This window comes from Camelus ferus, chromosome 1 (genome assembly GCF_009834535.1).
Source record: "Camelus ferus isolate YT-003-E chromosome 1, BCGSAC_Cfer_1.0, whole genome shotgun sequence".
NCBI lineage: Eukaryota > Metazoa > Chordata > Mammalia > Artiodactyla > Camelidae > Camelus > Camelus ferus.
In genome coordinates, this window is record NC_045696.1 from 69,507,630 (window position 1) to 69,525,482 (window position 17,853).

Consider the following 17,853-nt stretch of genomic DNA (forward strand, 5'->3'; position numbering starts at 1 on the left):
TGTGCTCCACAGGTTATGAAGGGGGCAGCCTGACCAAAATCCTGAAGGACATCGAGCAGAGCCCCTTGGTGATGCTGGACCGCTGGCACCTGGAAGTCATCCCCAGAGAGGAAGTAGAGAATGGGGACCAGGTCCCGTATAGCATCATGAACAACTACTTCTCCATCGGTGTGGTAAGTTGGCCAAGGATCACTTTTCTTCCTAGAAGAGAAGTGCCTGGGCAGGCAGAAAGGGTTCTAGTCTTCCACTGTCCCCTCTGGGTCCCTGCTCTTTACCTGTCCCAGCTGCCCCCAGCCTTGACTTGGGTCCACGCGTCCTGGCATCTGGCCTGGGCATGGACATCCTCATTGCGCCAAGCCCCATCCTTGACTATAAGGGAGATTTCTGCCTCTATCATATCCCCACCATCCACCTGTTAGGGATGAGGCCTCAGGACACTTGACAAGGAAAGGGTAGAACTTCGCACCCATGCTCTGCCTCACTCTGAAGCCAGGCTCCTTACTCTCTGCTTCCCTGTCTTGGGAATTATGCTGCCCAGTTTCATATGCATACGAGTCCTTCCAGACTGAGACTCTGTGATCATCTCAATCACTGTCATCTGTGCCTCTTTTGCAAATTTTGGTGGTTTAAAAAAAAAAGAAAAGGAGATATGATAGGTAGCTTGAGGAAACTGCAGGTTTAAGGGAAGGGTTTTGTTTTTTTATAAGACTAAAAGGAGAACCATGAAAGAGAAAAGAGTAATAATATTAACACTTTATATTTACAGGATTTAAAATTTACCATATTTACCGAATTTTCTTAATTCTTATGATTACACTGGAGGGCAGTATTACCTCCATTTTATAAGTGAGGATCAGACAAAGGGATTTGCCTTCGTTTTCTGACTCCCAAGCCAGCACTCTTTCTATTACTAAAACAGGAGAGAGAGAGAGACCCATGATCAGGTTCAGAGAGGATGGAGGCATCAGACTAGAAACATACTCCGGGGTCTCTGTGTCCCGATTTGTCTTATCTCCCCAGCTCCCCTGCCCTCAGTTGGGGGAGGCGTCTTCAAGCTCATCCCCCTGTGACCTAGGCAGACCCCTCCTCCTTTTCTTGACTCAAAAGCCCCTCTTCTTTTGGACCACCTGCTCAGGCTCCCCTTCGCACGATAGGAACACACAGTCATCAGCTCCTGCAAATCAGACCTGACTGGCAGGTCTGGTGCCTGGCTTCTGGAGCACGGGCTTCCCAGCATTACAGTTTGACAAAAACTATGTTCTTTTTTTCTATAGTAACCAGAGTATACTTGCTTACATGTATCGAGTACCTAATGCACACCAGGCAGAGTGTCCTTATTAGTAGGTTTAGCCATTGCTCCTTTACATTTTGTAAGAAGGAACAGTAGTTTAAAAAGATAGAGTCAAGTCCAAGCTGATGAGTGGGAGAGAAGGGAATCACTAGTGTCAAGCTCCAGAGCCCACCTGGCTGTGGACCGTGAGCCATGCAGCCTCTGCCCAGCCCCTGCAGCTTCATGCAGCAGCACGGGGGGTGGGGGGACCTCAAAATGTAGGGTGTGATGGCTCGCTTATACCTCACCCATACCCTTGGTCAGAAATACAGATTCCACCCCCACGACAGATCCTGATTCATACTCTGATTCAGTTGGTCTGGGAAGGGTCTGGGAATTTGCATTTTTTTAAACATTTTTTTATTGAGTTATAGTCATTTTACAATGTTGTGTCAAATTCCAGTGTAGAGCACAATTTTTCAGTTGTACATGAACATACATATATTCATTGTCACATTTGTTTTCACTGTGAGCTACCACAAGATCTTGTATATATTTCCCTGTGCTATACAGTATAATCTTGTTTATCTATTCTACATATGCCTGTCAGTATCCACAAATTTTGAACTCCCAGTCTGTCCCTGGGAATTTGCATTTTTAACAGGCCTCTGAGGTAATTCTGATGTAGATGGTCCCGATCAAGTCCTCGGTGGGTGAAGACAAGCCATTAGAGCAAAGAAGGATGGTCAAAGAAGTGGTTCTTCACAGGAGCAGAAGCCAGATCTGAAGGAGGGGGAACCAGCACCTGTCAGCAATGAGCCAGAAATGAGAGCTGAGCTGCAGGACAGGGTGACCTGCCTGGGAGCTTACAGATGGCAGGTTACATCCACAGCTGCCTTCAGAGTCCTCAGCCCCAAGTCTTCTCTTTCTTAACACGCCCAGCTCTAGCTGCCAGAACCGACAGGATTCCTAAAGCCTCCCTGTCCATCTCTACACAGCGCCGTATGCAAAAAAATGATACTCACTTAGTATCTGCTGACCAAATGGATGAAATGGCTAAAAACGAATAGATGACCTCCCCTCAACTAGATAACCAAGCCCTAATCCCAAGAAGCAAGACTGAGCTTGGTTTTAATTCCCGGTTATAAATAAGAAGGAAGTGTTTGGGAGAAGGGAGTGAGGGGTGGAAGAAGGAAGGAGGGAGGGAGGGAAGGCACAAAAGGAGGAAAGAATACCAACTAATTGTCCCCCAGGGAAATGCATGTGAAGAGATTCTCCATTTCCCTCGGTGGTCAAGGTGTTTATTTGCCCTGGGCTGACCTATAATCATCCAATCCATTCATCATTCAGATTATGAAGAACTGCACAATATCTTCCTCACAATTTTTTTCATACACCTGTAGCTTGTGCATGTTTAATATTTTATTGCCAAGCAGTGAAGAACCAGGTCTGCTTTGATCTCACTGCTGTACCCTTAGCCGTCTCCCAACAAAATGTTTGCAGGGATTGTGTGCTCACTCTTTAAAAGTTGGAAAGGGAAATTCTTGAGAAAACAAGTAGCCAACCTGTAACCCTCAGAGAATCTGGGGCTGACATTTGCAGAAGCTCTTGCTCCCTATTTGACTTCCCAAACTTTGTAAGAGGAGAAGTAATATGTAAACCAACCCACAGTTTTACTTCCTTAAGATGATTAGAGCCGGACTCCTTTGGCAAAGAGAGCCCTGCAAAGTCTTTGCCTCTTTTGAAGGACCTAGAATATCTTATTGGTATCAGATGTCTGCTGCCTGCATTTATAAAGGTGGTGACAATGACCGCTGCTGTGGTGCCCCTAGGTGGTAAAGAATTCTCCCTGGTGAGTTCACTCGCTCCCCTGGGCGCCAACTGAACCCATTTAACAGATGGAGGGATAAACAAGGCAGACTCTCCTGGCCTATGGAGGGAGTGACAAGGGCCTCACTGTCAGCAGATTCCCATCACCTCCAGACATGCCAGCACCCCACCAGCGAAGAGTTGAGACGGCTGGCCTTCTCAGTCCCTCTAACTGATGACATCCATTGGCAGGAGATTTTAAACACAGTCATTCAGGATGCTGCTTCCTGACTTCTCTGGCCTCCCCATCCCTGCTCTTTATTTTTGGATTTGCAGAAATGTCAGGATGGCCAGGTATCAGTGACAGGAAGCTGGGGACTGCACAGTAATTCCTGGGGTGTGTGTAATTCTGAGCGCCCCACAGGCTCTGCTTTCACTGAGCCTTAACAGGACGAGTGAACAGCTAATCCCTTGAGTCAATGAAATCTATTTCTGATGCTGAGGGAACCCAGGGGCCAAGGAGAGGCCACAGTCATCACACTGACCCACACAACATTTTCCACCTGACAGGCTGTACTTGTTAGACTTCACTGGTAAACCCGTTAGGTAATTTGTCAGAAAGTCATCATTTTAAATTGCAACCTTTTAAATTCCCTCAGTCTGAGGTTCTTATCTGTCACCTATGAGAGCCAGGAGGGTTCTAGAACCATGGGATTCCCTGAGAGGGGTCTGGGACAAGAGGTCTACACTCTTCTTCATTCCCCAATCTGCCGTAATTTTTCAGAATAATCCACATTCCAAATAATGTCTTATTGTCTCCTTTCTGGTTTTTTTAAGTCTCTGTAAGTTGCCAAAGTGACTAGACTATTGGACTAGACTGTCCAGTGTGGCAGCCATGAGCCGCTTGTGGCTACTGTGCGCTGGACACGGGGCTGGTCTAAGCCAAGAGACGCTGTAAGTGTAAAATACGCACCAAATTTCACAGTATATTGAAATATATTATTAAAATTAATTCCATCTGTTTCTTTTCACTTTTTAGATGTGGCTACTAAAATTTTTTTTAATTTATTTCTATTGGATAGTACTGGCCTAGACATCTAAATACCTCAGAGTCCAAATGACTTCTATTTGGAAAGGGCACAAAAATCTTTTGTCCAACTCTATACTTGGAGTTTTGGTTCAGGAGAGAGCAGACGTGTATCCGTACTGCTTTCATCTTCTTCTTACCCCATGCCTCACAGAAAGGAGCTGGGAGAGTGAGGCCGTCAGAAAGACCATCATCACCTCCGGGGTTTGCAGTCCCCCCCACCCCCCACCTTCTGAACAGAAGTCTCATTTTGTTGTAATTATTACAAGAAAGGGTGGGAACCATTATAGCAGCACTGATTTCTAAATGAAATCCCTACTGAGTGTAAGTACAGCTCAGTGCCTGACAGAGAGAAGCCCAACAGAGGGTGAAGGTGAATCTTGACTCTCTTTTCAATCCCCAGGCAGGGAAATACCATCAGAGTCTGTATCATCGTTGCCTTTTCAGAACTGAATGGCAAAGGACCCTACCACTTTGTGTATTTACCACGGGATGACATTGTCAAATTAGGAACCACATGCTTAACTAATAATATTGTAAAGGCTGGTCTTTGTGAAAAGAAGCTTTGCAAAACCCAGTTAGGAAGAAAAAAAACAAGGATAATTGGAACTACACAGAGGGAAGGGGCCTGTGCGCATATCCCAGGGAACTAAAGAACTAGGAGCCAGTCACAGCAGCACTGGGGGTGGGGGACAGTGAAGCACAAACCGTGCCAGGCAGCATGTGGTTGCTTTTTTCTTTTCTTTCTTCTTCTTTTTTTTTTTTTTTTCTGACAGAAGAAAATTAGTGCTTCAAAAGAACACAAGTAGATGGAATGTTTTCTTGAATTCTAGAGCAAGAAGCATTTGACAGATGTCACATGAATCTTACTCAGAGTGTTCATGAAACTTGCTCAGAAAGAGGGAGGTGGGCAGACTCTGGGAGCATGAAGGCTCCTTCCTGGAGAAGCTGGGCAGGCTGGGCAGACCCAGGGGACACAGGCCCCCCCGGGGCTTTGCACATCTCCCACCGCTGTCCACATGGCTGCCTAAACTTCAACCCAAGATATGTCTTAAACAAAAAACTAACAACTCAATAACTAGATCTTAAATGTTAAATTCCCAAGACATTATTTCAGCAAAGATGTTTGCCAAAATAAGCCCATATCCTTGACTTGCCCTGTCTTTCAGTAGGGGGCTGCTAGCTGGGTTTACTCCTCTGCCAAGTGCAAATATTACAAAAGCTCCTCGTTGCCCCCTAACTTGCTTCTGGATTTTCTGTCCCCACCATTAACTAGCATTTTACTCACCACACCCAGCACATGCTCAAAAAAAAGCAAAGCTTCTTCACTGAACTACACCTCCTGATGTTAAAAACAAAATTCAGAAATTTTCTTTTGCAGAATTTCCGTTTCAAGAAAAGAAATTATTAATATGCACTAGCTCAAAATTCACCGTATGGAATTAAGAGTTTTCTTTTAGCTACACATTCCAGTAAATGAGTTTCTGTATCTTTTTTTCCCTGCACAAATCTGAATCAGCTCCCTTGTTTCTGTTGCTCCTCCCCCTACCCCAGCTCAATTAGCCTGTTTATTTCTAAAATCCACCACCTGCACCCGACCGGCTGGCAGGAGGCCTGAGCAGTGAAGGGTTGTTACACATTCTTCTGCTAGAAAAGGAGACCATTAACAAGGGCAGAAGACCAAGCTGGAGGAGGAAAGATGTGTTCAGTTTTAGGTCTGAAATTCAGGGTTGGTTCTAGAGATATATACACTGTGGAGATGTGGGCATCTAGATGCTAGTCAACTCTGAGAACTTGAGATGGCCCATGGCATGCAGTGTAGGCTGCGGGATGCACTCAGAAGTAAGAAGGTGTGGTCCGAGGATGGAGAGCCCGGAAGCACGGGGTCATGAGAGCCATCCTCACTTTGAGTTCCAAGAGCCGGTGGCCAAAGTGTAGCAAAGGAACGTGCTAACAGGAGGACAGCAAAGTGTCCACACAATGTGGTAATGAGACTCTCAATGACCTTGGGGAGTCATTTTCATAGAATGTTCAAGAGGCAGAAGCTGGAAGTTTAAATACACATTTTAAATTATCTGGCTAAGCATGTCATCCAGTGCTACCAATTAGACCTACTGATATGGATGATTAAGAGTTAATATGTAAAAGAATCTACCAACATGGGTTTTCTGGTTTTGACAGTGTACTCTAGTTATGTAAGATGTTATCACTGGGTGAAAGGGACAGAGGAACTCTCTGTACTATTTTTGCAACTTCTTATGAGTCTTAAAATATTCCAGAATACAAAGTATTTCTTTTAAGAGTGAATAGGGCCAGGCATTTCCAAAGGCTCACACTCGGCCCCACAGGGGCTTCAGCGTTCTCACTGCCCTCAGACCCAGACAGACTCCCTCTCCCCAAAGGGCAGCAGGGACCCCTTCACTTACCCCAGACTAAGGCGAGTAGAGAGCAAATATTGCGAGGAGTCAAGTGGTAAAGGCTCTAGGAGCATTGATGGCAGTCGCCCCTAATGCTGGGCCTGGTGTCCAGCCTCTGTGGGGGGCCTCCCGGTTTTCCCCTGTGAGATTTGGGCTATTTCAGTGACAATGTGTGCTCCCTTGCTTCCTTCCACGTCGCTCAGGGTCAGGACCACTTACCAGGGATCTGCTTTCTGTCTTTCCTTTTCAGGATGCTTCCATTGCACACAGGTTCCATATGATGCGAGAGAAACACCCTGAAAAATTCAACAGCAGGTAAGAGGGCCCTGCGGCTGTACCCCGGCTGCCCTGCCCCCCTGCCCCGCCCACGCGGCCCGCAGGTCGGGGGCCTCCACCTGCTCTCACCCAAGCGTTCTTGGCCCGGCTGCCCAGTGCTTTACTGCCACGTTGCCGGAAGGAGGGTTTCCATTTCCAAGAAGAAAACAATGTCAGAAACCTGCCACATTCTGGCCGCCGGTCCCCTCCCAGAGGATGTTGTGCAGAGGGAGGATATGGGATTACGGGACCAGAAGGGCTGGCGTGATGTGCCCGCCTTGGGGAGTGGGGGAGTCTGCTCTTCGATAAATAGACCCCCTTCCTGGGGCGCAGCGCTTTCTCAAAACGTACAGCTGCCCCACCCCAACCCGTGATTCTTCAGGAAAGGGGCAGGAAGGGGGCAGGGACCTCAGCTTCCCTCCGGCTCAAAGGGGAGGGGGCGGCCGCTCCCGGCCGGGCTGAGAGGAAGGTGCCTCCGCCTCCCCTGCCAGCAGAGGGCAGCAGAGGGAGGCCCCACAGAGGCGGCCCGGAGCCCACCGGAGCCCAGCCTCAGCCTGCGCGCCCTCTGAAATTTGGATGTTAGGTCCAGAAACGAAAGGGAAGAGAGAATCAGCTCTTTTGCAGACCAAGTCAGACCCTTCTGCCGATGAGTGGCATAGAGCTAACCCATGGAGTTCTTAAGTTACTTTTCTCGGTGGTTAATTTGCATCCTTTTTCCTCTTTGTTATACCATCTCAAACGACCGCTGGATCCCACCCCACCCTCAGGCAGGTGGGAAGAAGAGCGGGTATTAATTTGGGTTCAGGTTGAGCCTATGGGACTTGGCTTTATTTAGCCCACAAAGCAGAAGCCCAGTGTTAACTGCCCACATTCATTTAAGGCCGGGCACGCCCATAGACCGCCATCATTTTCATTCCTCCTCCTTACCTCCCCCGCCCTCGCCTGCCTGGAAGGTTAACCGAGAATAAGAAAGTGTCTAGGGCTCAGAAACGGAACAAAATGAAGCTACTTAGACTTCAGGAAAAGTGATCTGTGGGATCTAATAGTAGCTGCGCTAACCTTTTTAAGATGTCCTTTCTCACACACACACCAAGCCGACTCATAAGACACTGTTAACTTGTATACTTTCAGCCCCTACTCCTGCTAAAGCCACAGACTTGCAAATCAATGGATGCTCCTCTCGCAATCTTTTTCACTGTAATGTATACACAAAAAATCACTTTTAAAAAAGTACTCTTTCTCTTTCCTCCAGTGCAGACTTTTAATGCTATCTTTTCACAGGGGACCCTTCTGCATACTCGTGTACACATGGTTGTTAAGATGCCAAATGTTTGTGAAATCCATGGAGGGGTTCGTTCATTCATTCATTCATTCATTCAATGAATGTATCTTTGGAGAACAGTACCAGGCTCTGGTCTGTTGTGTAGGTGTTTTGGATAGACTTGTTTAGGGGACTCACAGTCCGGGGTGGGAGAAAGACCAGACAGCAGATAATGCAGAGTGATTTATGTTCAGTGATGTGAATCAAGGTAACGCAAAGCAAGGACATAGAATTTGATGTGGAGGGTCTTCAAACTACAGAGATGCTTGAACCAAGACACAGAAAACAAGTACTTTCCAGGTTGACAGAAAGAGAAGGGCAACCTACGGAGGAGGAACCAAGAGTATAAAAAGATCCAAAGGAGGGATAGGGGAAGAGCAAGCGGTTCACTGTGGTCTGTCGTGTGGTCTCTTCCTGGAAAGAAACAAAACCTCTGTTGTTTGCAGAGAGCAAGGAAGCAGAAGGAGGCAGGAATTTCTCCATACTCCAGAAATCAATGGACAGGTCAATATATGACACAAATAGAGCAATCATCAGTCATCCACATGGTTAAGTACAGTTAGGAAGATACTTCTGTCAGAAAAAAAGGTGTAACTCTGCGTTTCAGCGCCAAGTATCATGAACAATTTCACTGTGAGCTGAATGACTGCTTTTCCTCCCCACTTCCCAGACTGCATCAACAAGACTACTCTTTGTAGTTGGCTGCACACCTCACCCTTCACCTGGTTGAGGTCAAGGTGGTGTGGTCACCTAGGATGACAGTCATGGGGATTTGTATGTAAATCCATGTGCCTACTGGTGAATGAAGACTCAGTGGCATAGTGGTAGGCCCTGTTTCACAAGGTCCCAGAACACTTCCCATTAAGAACTTTGAGTCCATGGTGCTTCTCCCCGCCTGCTTGCTTGTGTTGAAAATGCCCAGGAGTGCCCAACTTGCCCACTGAGAGGCAGGCGAGCAGCCATTTTTTCCCAGCCTTCCTTATTTAGCTTTGGAGATGGTTTTAAATAGGCAGGTGGTTGTTGCCATGGTTACCCCATTACACCAGTGGCTAAATTTAGGAAGGGCCACAAGGGATAGGAAGAAAGCCTGATACCCGGGATTTGGAAATATAAACGATATTATCAAACAAGGCTTTGTTTTACTGGCTGAACTTAGGTTTTCCAAAGAATAGTCACTGCTTGGCTGGATGCCCTTACCATTAAGGCCTGGGACTGGGCCCTTGGGGATAACCCTAAGGTTAAATCTAGGGAGTTGTAACTGTTTTGTTTTGTTTTGAACAAAGGAATGTGACTAATCAGAGCTAGAATTTCAGGACAAATGAATCTTTTTTTTTTTAACATTTTTTATTGATTTATAATCATTTTACAATGTTGTGTCAAATTCCAGTGTTCAGCACAATTTTTCAGTTATTCATGGACATATACACACTCATTGTCACATTTTTTTCTCTGTGAGTTATCATAACATTTTGTGTATATTTCCCTGTGCTATACAGTGTAGTCTATTCTACAATTTTGAAATCCCAGTCTATCCCTTCCCACCCTCCACCCCCCTGGTAACCACAAGTCTGTATTCTCTGTCTGTGAGTCTATTTCTGTCCTTTATTTATGCTTTGTTTTTGTTTGTTTGTTTGTTTTTGTTTTTGTTTTGTAGATTCCACATATGAGCAATCTCATATGGTATTTTTCTTTCTCTTTCTGGCTTACTTCACTTAGAATGACATTCTCCAGGAGCATCCATGTTGCTGCAAATGGCATTATGTTGTCAGTTTTTATGGCTGAGTAGTATTCCATTGTATAAATATACCACATCTTCTTTATCCAGTCACCTGTTGGTGGACATTTAGGCTGTTTCCATGTTTTGGCTATTGTAAATAGTGCTGCTATGAACATTGGGGTGCAGGTGTCATCCTGAAGTAGATTTCCTTCTGGATACAAGCCCAGGAGTGGGATTCCTGGGTCATATGGTAAGTCTATTCCTAGTCTTTTGAGGAATCTCCACACTGTTTTCCATAGTGGCTGCACCAAACTGCATTCCCACCAGCAGTGTAGGAGGGTTCCCCTTTCTCCACAGCCTCTCCAGCATTTGTCATTTGTGGATTTTTGAATGACGGCCATTCTGACTGGTGTGAGGTGATACCTCATTGTAGTTTTGATTTGCATTTCTCTGATAATTAGTGATATTGAGCATTTTTTCATGTGCCTTTTGATCATTTGTATGTCTTCCTTGGAGAACTGCTTGTTTAGGTCTTCTGCCCATTTTTGGATTGGGTTGTTTATTTTTTTCTTATTGAGTCGTATGAGCTGCTTATATATTCTGGAGATCAAGCCTTTGTCGGTTTCACTTGCAAAAATTTTCTCCCATTCCGTAGGTTTTCTTCTTGTTTTATTTCTGGTTTCCTTTGCTGTGCAGAAGCTTGTAAGTTTCATTAGGTCCCATTTGTTTATTCTTGCTTTTATTTCTTCTAGGAGAAAATTTTTTAAATGTATGTCAGATAATGTTTTGCCTATGTTTTCCTCTAGGAGGTTTATTGTATCTTGTCTTATGTTTAAGTCTTTAATCCATTTTGAGTTGATTTTTGTATATGGTGTAAGGGAGTGTTCTAGCTTCATTGTTTTACATGCTGCTGTCCAGTTTTCCCAACACCATTTGCTGAAGAGACTGTCTTTATTCCAATGTATATTCTTGCCTCCTTTGTCAAAGATGAGTTGACCAAAAGTTTGTGGGTTCATTTCTGGGCTCTCTATTCTGTTCCATTGGTCTATATGTCTGTTTTGGTACCAATACCATGCTGTCTTGATGACTGTAGCTCTATAGTATTGTCTGAAGTCTGGGAGAGTTATTCCTCCAGCCTCTTTCTTTCTCTTCAGTAATGCTTTGGCAATTCTAGGTCTTTGATGGTTCCATATGAATTTTATTATGATTTTTTCTAGTTCTGTGAAATATGTCCTGGGTAATTGGATAGGGATTGCATTAAATCTGTAGATTGCCTTGGGCAGTGTGACCATTTTGACAATATTGATTCTTCCAATCCAAGAGCATGGAATATCTTTCCATTTTTTAAAGTCTTCTTTAATTTCCTTCATCAGTGGTTTATAGTTTTCTGTGTATAATTCTTTCACCTCCTTGGTTAGATTTATTCCCAGATATTTTATTACTTTGGGTGCTATTTTAAAGGGGATTGTTTCTTTACTTTCTTCTTCTGTTGATTTATCGTTAGTGTAAAGAAATGCAACTGATTTTTGAACGTTAATTTTGTAAACTGCTACCTTGCTGAATTCTTCGATCAGCTCTAGTAGCTTTTGTGTGGACCTTTTAGGGTTTTCTATATATAGTAACATGTCATCAGCATATAATGACACTTTTACCTCTTCTTTTCCAATTTGGATCCCTTTTATTTCTTTCTCTTGCCTGACTGCTGTGGCTAGGACTTCCAGGACTATGTTGAATAGGAGTGGTGATAGTGGGCATCCTTGTCTTGTCCCAGATTTTAGTGGGAAGCTTTTGAGTTTTTCACCGTTGAGTACTATGCTGGCTGTAGGTTTGTCATATATAGCTTTTATTATGTTGAGATATGTTCCCTCTATACCCACTCTGGCGAGAGTTTTTATCATAAATGGGTGTTGAATTTTATCAAATGCTTTTTCTGCATCGATTGAGATGATCATGTGGTTTTTGTCCTTTCTCTTGTTGATGTGATGTATTACACTGATTGATTTGCGTATGTTGAACCAGCCTTGTGTCCCTGGGATGAACCCCACTTGGTCATGATGTATAATCTTTTTTATGTGTTGTTGGATTCTATTTGCTAAAATTTTGGTGAGGATTTTGGCGTCTATGTTCATCAGTGATATTGGCCTATAATTCTCTTTTTTTTGTAGTGTCTTTGCCTGGTTTTGGTATCAGGGTGATGGTGGCTTCATAGAATGAGTTTGGGAGTATTCCTTCCTTTTCAATCGTCTGGAAGAGTTTGAGAAGGACTGGTATGAGTTCTTCTTTGTATGTTTGGTAGAATTCCCCGGTGAAGCCGTCCGGTCCTGGACTTTTATTTGTAGGGAGGTTTTTAATTGCTACTTCTATTTCCTTTCTAGTGATCGGATTGTTCAAGTGTTCAGATTCTTCTTGATTCAGTTTTGGTGGACAGTATGTTTCCAGAAACTTGTCCATCTCCTCTAGGTTATCCAGTTTGGTTCCATATAGTTTTTCATAATATTCTCGTATGATATTCTGTATTTCTATTTTGTTTGTTGTAAGGACAAATGAATCTTTTGCATTGCTCTTTTGGTTTTATGGACAGTATTAACAAGAATTCTTAATCTGAGGTACAAGGGTTGCAGGAGCTCCAAGGACACCTTGAAATTGTATATAGGATATTGAATACACTTTTCTGGAGAGACTGTCCATAACTATGTTCTCAAAGGGACTCAAAGGGACTCAAAACCCTCAAATGGTTAAAAGTCACAGTTCTGAACCCTCTTTTGAGTCCTAAGAGGCAACAAATTATGACTCAACTGTTGGGGTTTCAGGAAATTCTTCCCCTGGTGGCCTCTCCACACAGGTTGTTGCCAGGGAAGGTGGTTGCTTGCACAAAACTAAGTTATGTTCCCTAGTGGAATAGCTTTGTTAATGGAGCAGGAACCAGGCCCAAGGATGCTGGAGGATGAGCCAAGAGTGATGGACAAGGATTAAAAGGCCTTTAATGGTAGGGATGGGGCTATTTTTGGTACATTCTACTTCCTAATCATTAACAGGCTAATCATTGATTGCTAATTTAGGAATGCTATGAAATTTATCATCTCATTGTTGGCATAAACAACAAAAGAGAAATTTAATTCACTTGAGATTATCTAATGTGTTAGAAGGTGTTCTAGGATACAAGGGTAAATAAGACATGGTTGCTGCCTTCGAAGAATTCATAGTCTAGCAAAGAAGGAAAAATAATCCTAAAATATTTTTTACGAAAGGATTTTCACATGCAAGGCGGTTACATTTTGTAGGTCACATAGCACACAGGAAGCTGTATAGTATAAGGCATTGACTAAGGCTGTATCCCAACATCACTTGTAAATGAATCATGTGGAGTGAAGAAATAGTGTTATAATTATGAGACCCAAACTAAGAACTGTTATTTCTTCAGTGCCTGTGAAATGCCAGGTGATAAACTAGATTCTTTAAATACATTAGAATATTTGAATCCCAAAATCACCCTACAAGGTAAATATTAATATTCCCATTTTACAGTTAAAGGAACAGAGGCTGGGAGAAGCTAAGTCACACAATTATCGTCATACATCTTTTTAAGCAGTGGATTAAGCCGACATGATTTAAGATAGCTCCTAACTCCAGAGTTCAAACTAGTTTTCTGCACCTGCTGTCTTCCATGGATTCCGTTTAGCAAACACCAACTGCGTATCAAACATTCTGATGGCACTTTATACGTGGTCCCATCCAATGCTAGCATTAATCTGTAAGGGTAAGTGCTACTGTTCCCATTTTAGAGGTGGAGAAATTGAGGCTAAGGAGGGTGGAGCTATTATCGGCTTGATCCACATTTATGGGTCATATCTATGGGAAGATGCCTGCTGAGTTCCAAAGGGGGACTACGGGGGTACCACCAGTCTTACTACCTGTGTGGTATGACTCATCTCCCTATCTGTGTCCACACCAAGGAGCTGGACTGACTACATGATTTGCATGGCTCAGTGCAAAGTGAAAATGTGGGACCCCTTGTTCAAAAGCCATTAAGAGTTTTAAGTCAGGGCCCTTCTCAGGGTGGGGCCCCATGTGACTCTACAGATCTCACACTCACGAGCTGGCCCTGACAAGGAGAGAGGAGTTAATAAAAAAAGAAGACACATTTGCCAGGCCTCACAGAGTGGGGAGTTTTCAATAAAGGTAAAAGAATGGAGGAAAGAGGGTTCCAATTAGGGGGAAAGGGAGAGGGATTATCAGTCCCTGAAATAGGCAGTAGTCAGTGTCTACGGATGAGCTGAAAAGGCTAGCAAAGTCTTCCAGCTATCCAAGAGTGAAGTTTCTGGATTAACTCTCTGTGAAGGGTTTTGTATGTATGGAACATTTACATAAAAGCTCCCTACTTCCAATGTCACTGTTAATGAGTGTCCAGAAAGTGAAGTCTAACTATGATATTTTTGCACTGTTGGTCAGAAACTCCGAGCACTTGAGGAATGTGTTATTCTAAACCTGTTGAGTGCCATCCACTTGAATATGTCCCTCAGCAGTTCAGGCTGAAGCAAGATATTTCCTGTTAGGTCCTTGAAAGGGACCGAAACAGTGCTTTATTTCTACCAGAAGCTGACCACCTTTCCCAATAGCCCTTGGGCAATTAACAGCCTCTGGAGTGTTCACTTTCTCGGAGCCAGGCCTGTGGAGTAGTTGGTGAGGGGTTCCCCACAAGCCCTAGTGAAGCCTGAGTTCTTAAGAGGTTGGAAATACATCTCACATATAACTAAGCACTTAATAGGTATTTATAGAATGAGACAGCAGGGTATAGTCTAAGTTGGCATCAAAACTTGGCTCTGCCACTTACTAGCTGTGTGACCTTGGGCAAGTGACTTAATCTTTTTAATCCTTTGCTTCCTCCCTTGAAAATCTTGCAAGGTTGCTGTATTTTATGAGATAGTGTGTAAGTGCACAGCACCTAGTAGGTTCTCAGGAAGTGTTTGTTTTTGAGTATTGTTGAATGACAAGCATGAGGAAAGCATTGCCTTAAATTGGCAATAAAGCATTGACAATAAAAGGCTTTTCTGATGGGGTGGCAAATGGGATTCAGTTATAGAGTCTTTGCTTCATTAACATGGCCCTTGAACTGAAAAGTTGGAGGAGGCTCCAGCTATGATACATTGAATATGTCCAAATCCTCCTCTTAATGGGTGGAGGGATGGCAGTAATTAGCTAGGATTGGGTTGGATTCTACAGGACTAGGGCTTTAGAGAAAATTCCCTTCATTGGCTCCATGGATGTCCAGGAGGCAGAAGTCTGGGATCTGAAGACCGATTCTATGTCCACATGCCAAGTTCAGGCTAGAGGCAGGTTCGAGGTAAGGGACACAGAGCCCCACTGACATGGGGACAGGAGGAACAGGGTGAGAGTGAGTAAAGGACAGTTGCAGGACTGGTGTCATGTGCCGCATGGATCCTTTGGGCTACCAGCTGGGGCCATGGAGTGCACAGTTGGTGGGTAGGTGGGTGGCCCAAGGCAGTGTGACACTGGAGATGCGATTCCCCTTCCTTCATTGATGCTCATTCTCCCCTCACCCACCGAGCACCTCGTCTCCCACTTTAGATGAACACAGCGATGTTCTATGGGAGGCAAAAATAGAAGCCAGCAAAGCTCAAGTCGTACAATCTGGGAAGCGAAAAGGCCTTCTTTCTTGAATACCTGTAGCCTGCTCTGCAGTCACAAGCATAAACTCGATCACCGTTTACTTCAGATTTTCTTTTTTTAATCTAAAAATGAAACTATTCTAAGCTGTTCTTTCCTGGAGCCCTGTGAGGGAGCTCGATGTTACAGCCCAGACATTTGACTTTCCCAAAGCATAAATGTACAACAGCAGCAGACAGGGCTAAAATCCTCACCGTTGGAGTCTTCCTTCTGTGCCTGAATTATCTAATACTCGGCACCTCGAGAAAGACCTGCCCTAGGTACCCCGAGGTCCAAACTGTTTCCCTCAGTAAAACAAACTATTTTTTTCCAAACATTTAGGATTCAGAAAAGCTCCAAATGAAGTTGATTATGGGATTTTCTATTTTTATTCTTACTCCTGGAGGTATTTATAAAGGAAATGCAAACCTTATGTTTTGTGTTCAAGTACCTTAAAGTCTACAAGTCAGGTCTAACAGAGCAACTTACTTAATTAGTTGAATGTTTATACACTAGCCCACAAAACTGTTTCATCCCCCACTGTCCCCACCCCTCCTCTAGAGAGATGCGGTGAGTGAAATGAATGAAATATGGGGTCATGTTTTTTCACCAGGCATTCGTCATTATGCAACTGCTGAAGACCAGGTTTTTTTGGCTGTCTTATTTGTTTACAGTCAGCCCTTGATTATTTGCAGAAACGAGGGAACAGCAACGTGGACCATTTAAAGTTGTAGATGGTTGAAGATTTTAGGAGGTTGTTATTAATATCTGTGTGCAGGTCTCTGCTCTAAAGAGTCACAATATTTTATATAATGGGATGAAATGACATTGACTCTTAATGTTGCCTTCGTGTTCCTCCTGGCTCCCAAGTCTGTGTGGGACTGGACAAGCACAATTTCTCGGACTGGTACAGTGAGAAGCCTCTGATAGCTCAAGGCTCCTTACAAATATGCTTGTTTGCCGGAACAGTTCCTTACTGTAGATTAACAGGCCTTTTCTTCTAGCCCCAGCCAGGCTAGAACAAGAAAGGTATGAGTCATGTCAACAAAGAGTGGAATCAGTTTGTGATAATATCTGAAGGAACTTGAAAGCCAGCTATGTTTTCAAGTCTTTGGGCCAGATAGTCCAAAAGTTATCAGTGTTTATTTATTGATTGCTCTCTAGAAATATTTCCATCAAAGAGCTCAAGATACAGTATATAATCGAGTTCAGAAGGGTTAAGGTCAGCATGATAACCTCCTGGAAGAAAATCAAATTACACAAATTCAGAGGAAGGTAGCAACTGGCTGGGTCCTCAAATGGGTGTTGACAGTCTGGCTGTTTTCCAGAAGGGAGAGGTTGGGAAAGGGCTGGAATTTGAAACCATGTCTCATAAGGAAGGGCTGAATTGGGGATTGTTTCACCCAAAGAAGAGAAGACTTAGGGAGAAGTGATTATTAGCCTCAAATATTTAAAAAGTATTTCTCATAAAAGAGGAATTAGGTTAGTTTGAATGATGAATCAATGGGAAGGGTGACTGGATGGACCAGTTTGAGCCCCCTGTAGAGGACATCATTTCCACCATTTAGGGCCATCCTCAAGTGCAGGGGGCCAATGGACAGGGGAGCAGGGTGGTGAGTTTTCAGTTTTATGCCCAAGCAAGGGCTGGACAATCATTCTGGGGCTCAGTGGAGCCAAGTGCCCAAGAGTGCAGGTTCTGTCATCAGACAACCTGGATTCAAATGCTGGAGTTGTCACTGACCACCACCTACATGTGACCTTGACCAAGCTACTCTTCTAAACCTCAGTCTGCTCACCTGTAAGATGGGAATATAATACTGTATTAGTTTCCTATGGCTGCTCTAACAAATTACCACAAACTTAGTGGTTTAAAACAACACAGATTTATTATATCATGGTTTTAGAGGGCAGAAGTCTGAACTAGGTCTCGCTGGACTAAACTCAGGCTATCATCAGGGTTGCATTCCTTTCCAGAGCCTCTAGGGGAGAATCTACTTCCTTGTCTTTTCCTGCATTTAAAGGCTGCCCACATTCCTTGGCTTGTGGCCACTTTCTGTCTTTAAAGTCGGCAATGGCCAGTCAACCCTTCATCGCGTTGTATCTCTCTGACAGGCTCTCTTCTGTCTCCTTCTTCTACTTAAAAGGACCCTTGAATGACACTGGATTCACTCAGATAATCTAGGATAATCTCTCCATCTCAAGGTCAGCAGAGTGCCAGTTCAGATTCCATCCTGCACCCTCAGGTGCCCTTTG

The 17,853-nt window shown here is 44.0% G+C and overlaps 1 protein-coding gene and 1 long non-coding RNA gene across 8 annotated transcripts in view; one reads left to right on the forward strand and one right to left on the reverse strand.

The window, feature by feature from the left end:
- Positions 1 to 17,853, forward strand: part of DGKG (diacylglycerol kinase gamma) — a 194,942-nt gene that overhangs the window by 98,695 nt on the left and 78,394 nt on the right. For all 7 annotated transcript variants that reach the window (XR_004320963.1, XM_032482760.1, XM_032482770.1 and 4 more), the window contains 2 exons: positions 13 to 173; positions 6,834 to 6,898. Coding sequence is in view for 6 of the 7 variants with exons in the window: in XM_032482760.1 (XP_032338651.1) it covers positions 13 to 173; positions 6,834 to 6,898 (226 nt within the window). In the remaining variant the exon portion in view is untranslated. The remainder of the gene's footprint in view (positions 1 to 12; positions 174 to 6,833; positions 6,899 to 17,853) is intronic.
- Positions 1,810 to 7,360, reverse strand: LOC106730138. Its single transcript, XR_001366572.2, has 3 exons — positions 6,989 to 7,360; positions 6,803 to 6,879; positions 1,810 to 2,075 (listed from the first exon to the last, which is right to left on the reverse strand). It is a non-coding gene; the product is annotated as an uncharacterized LOC106730138 (long non-coding RNA).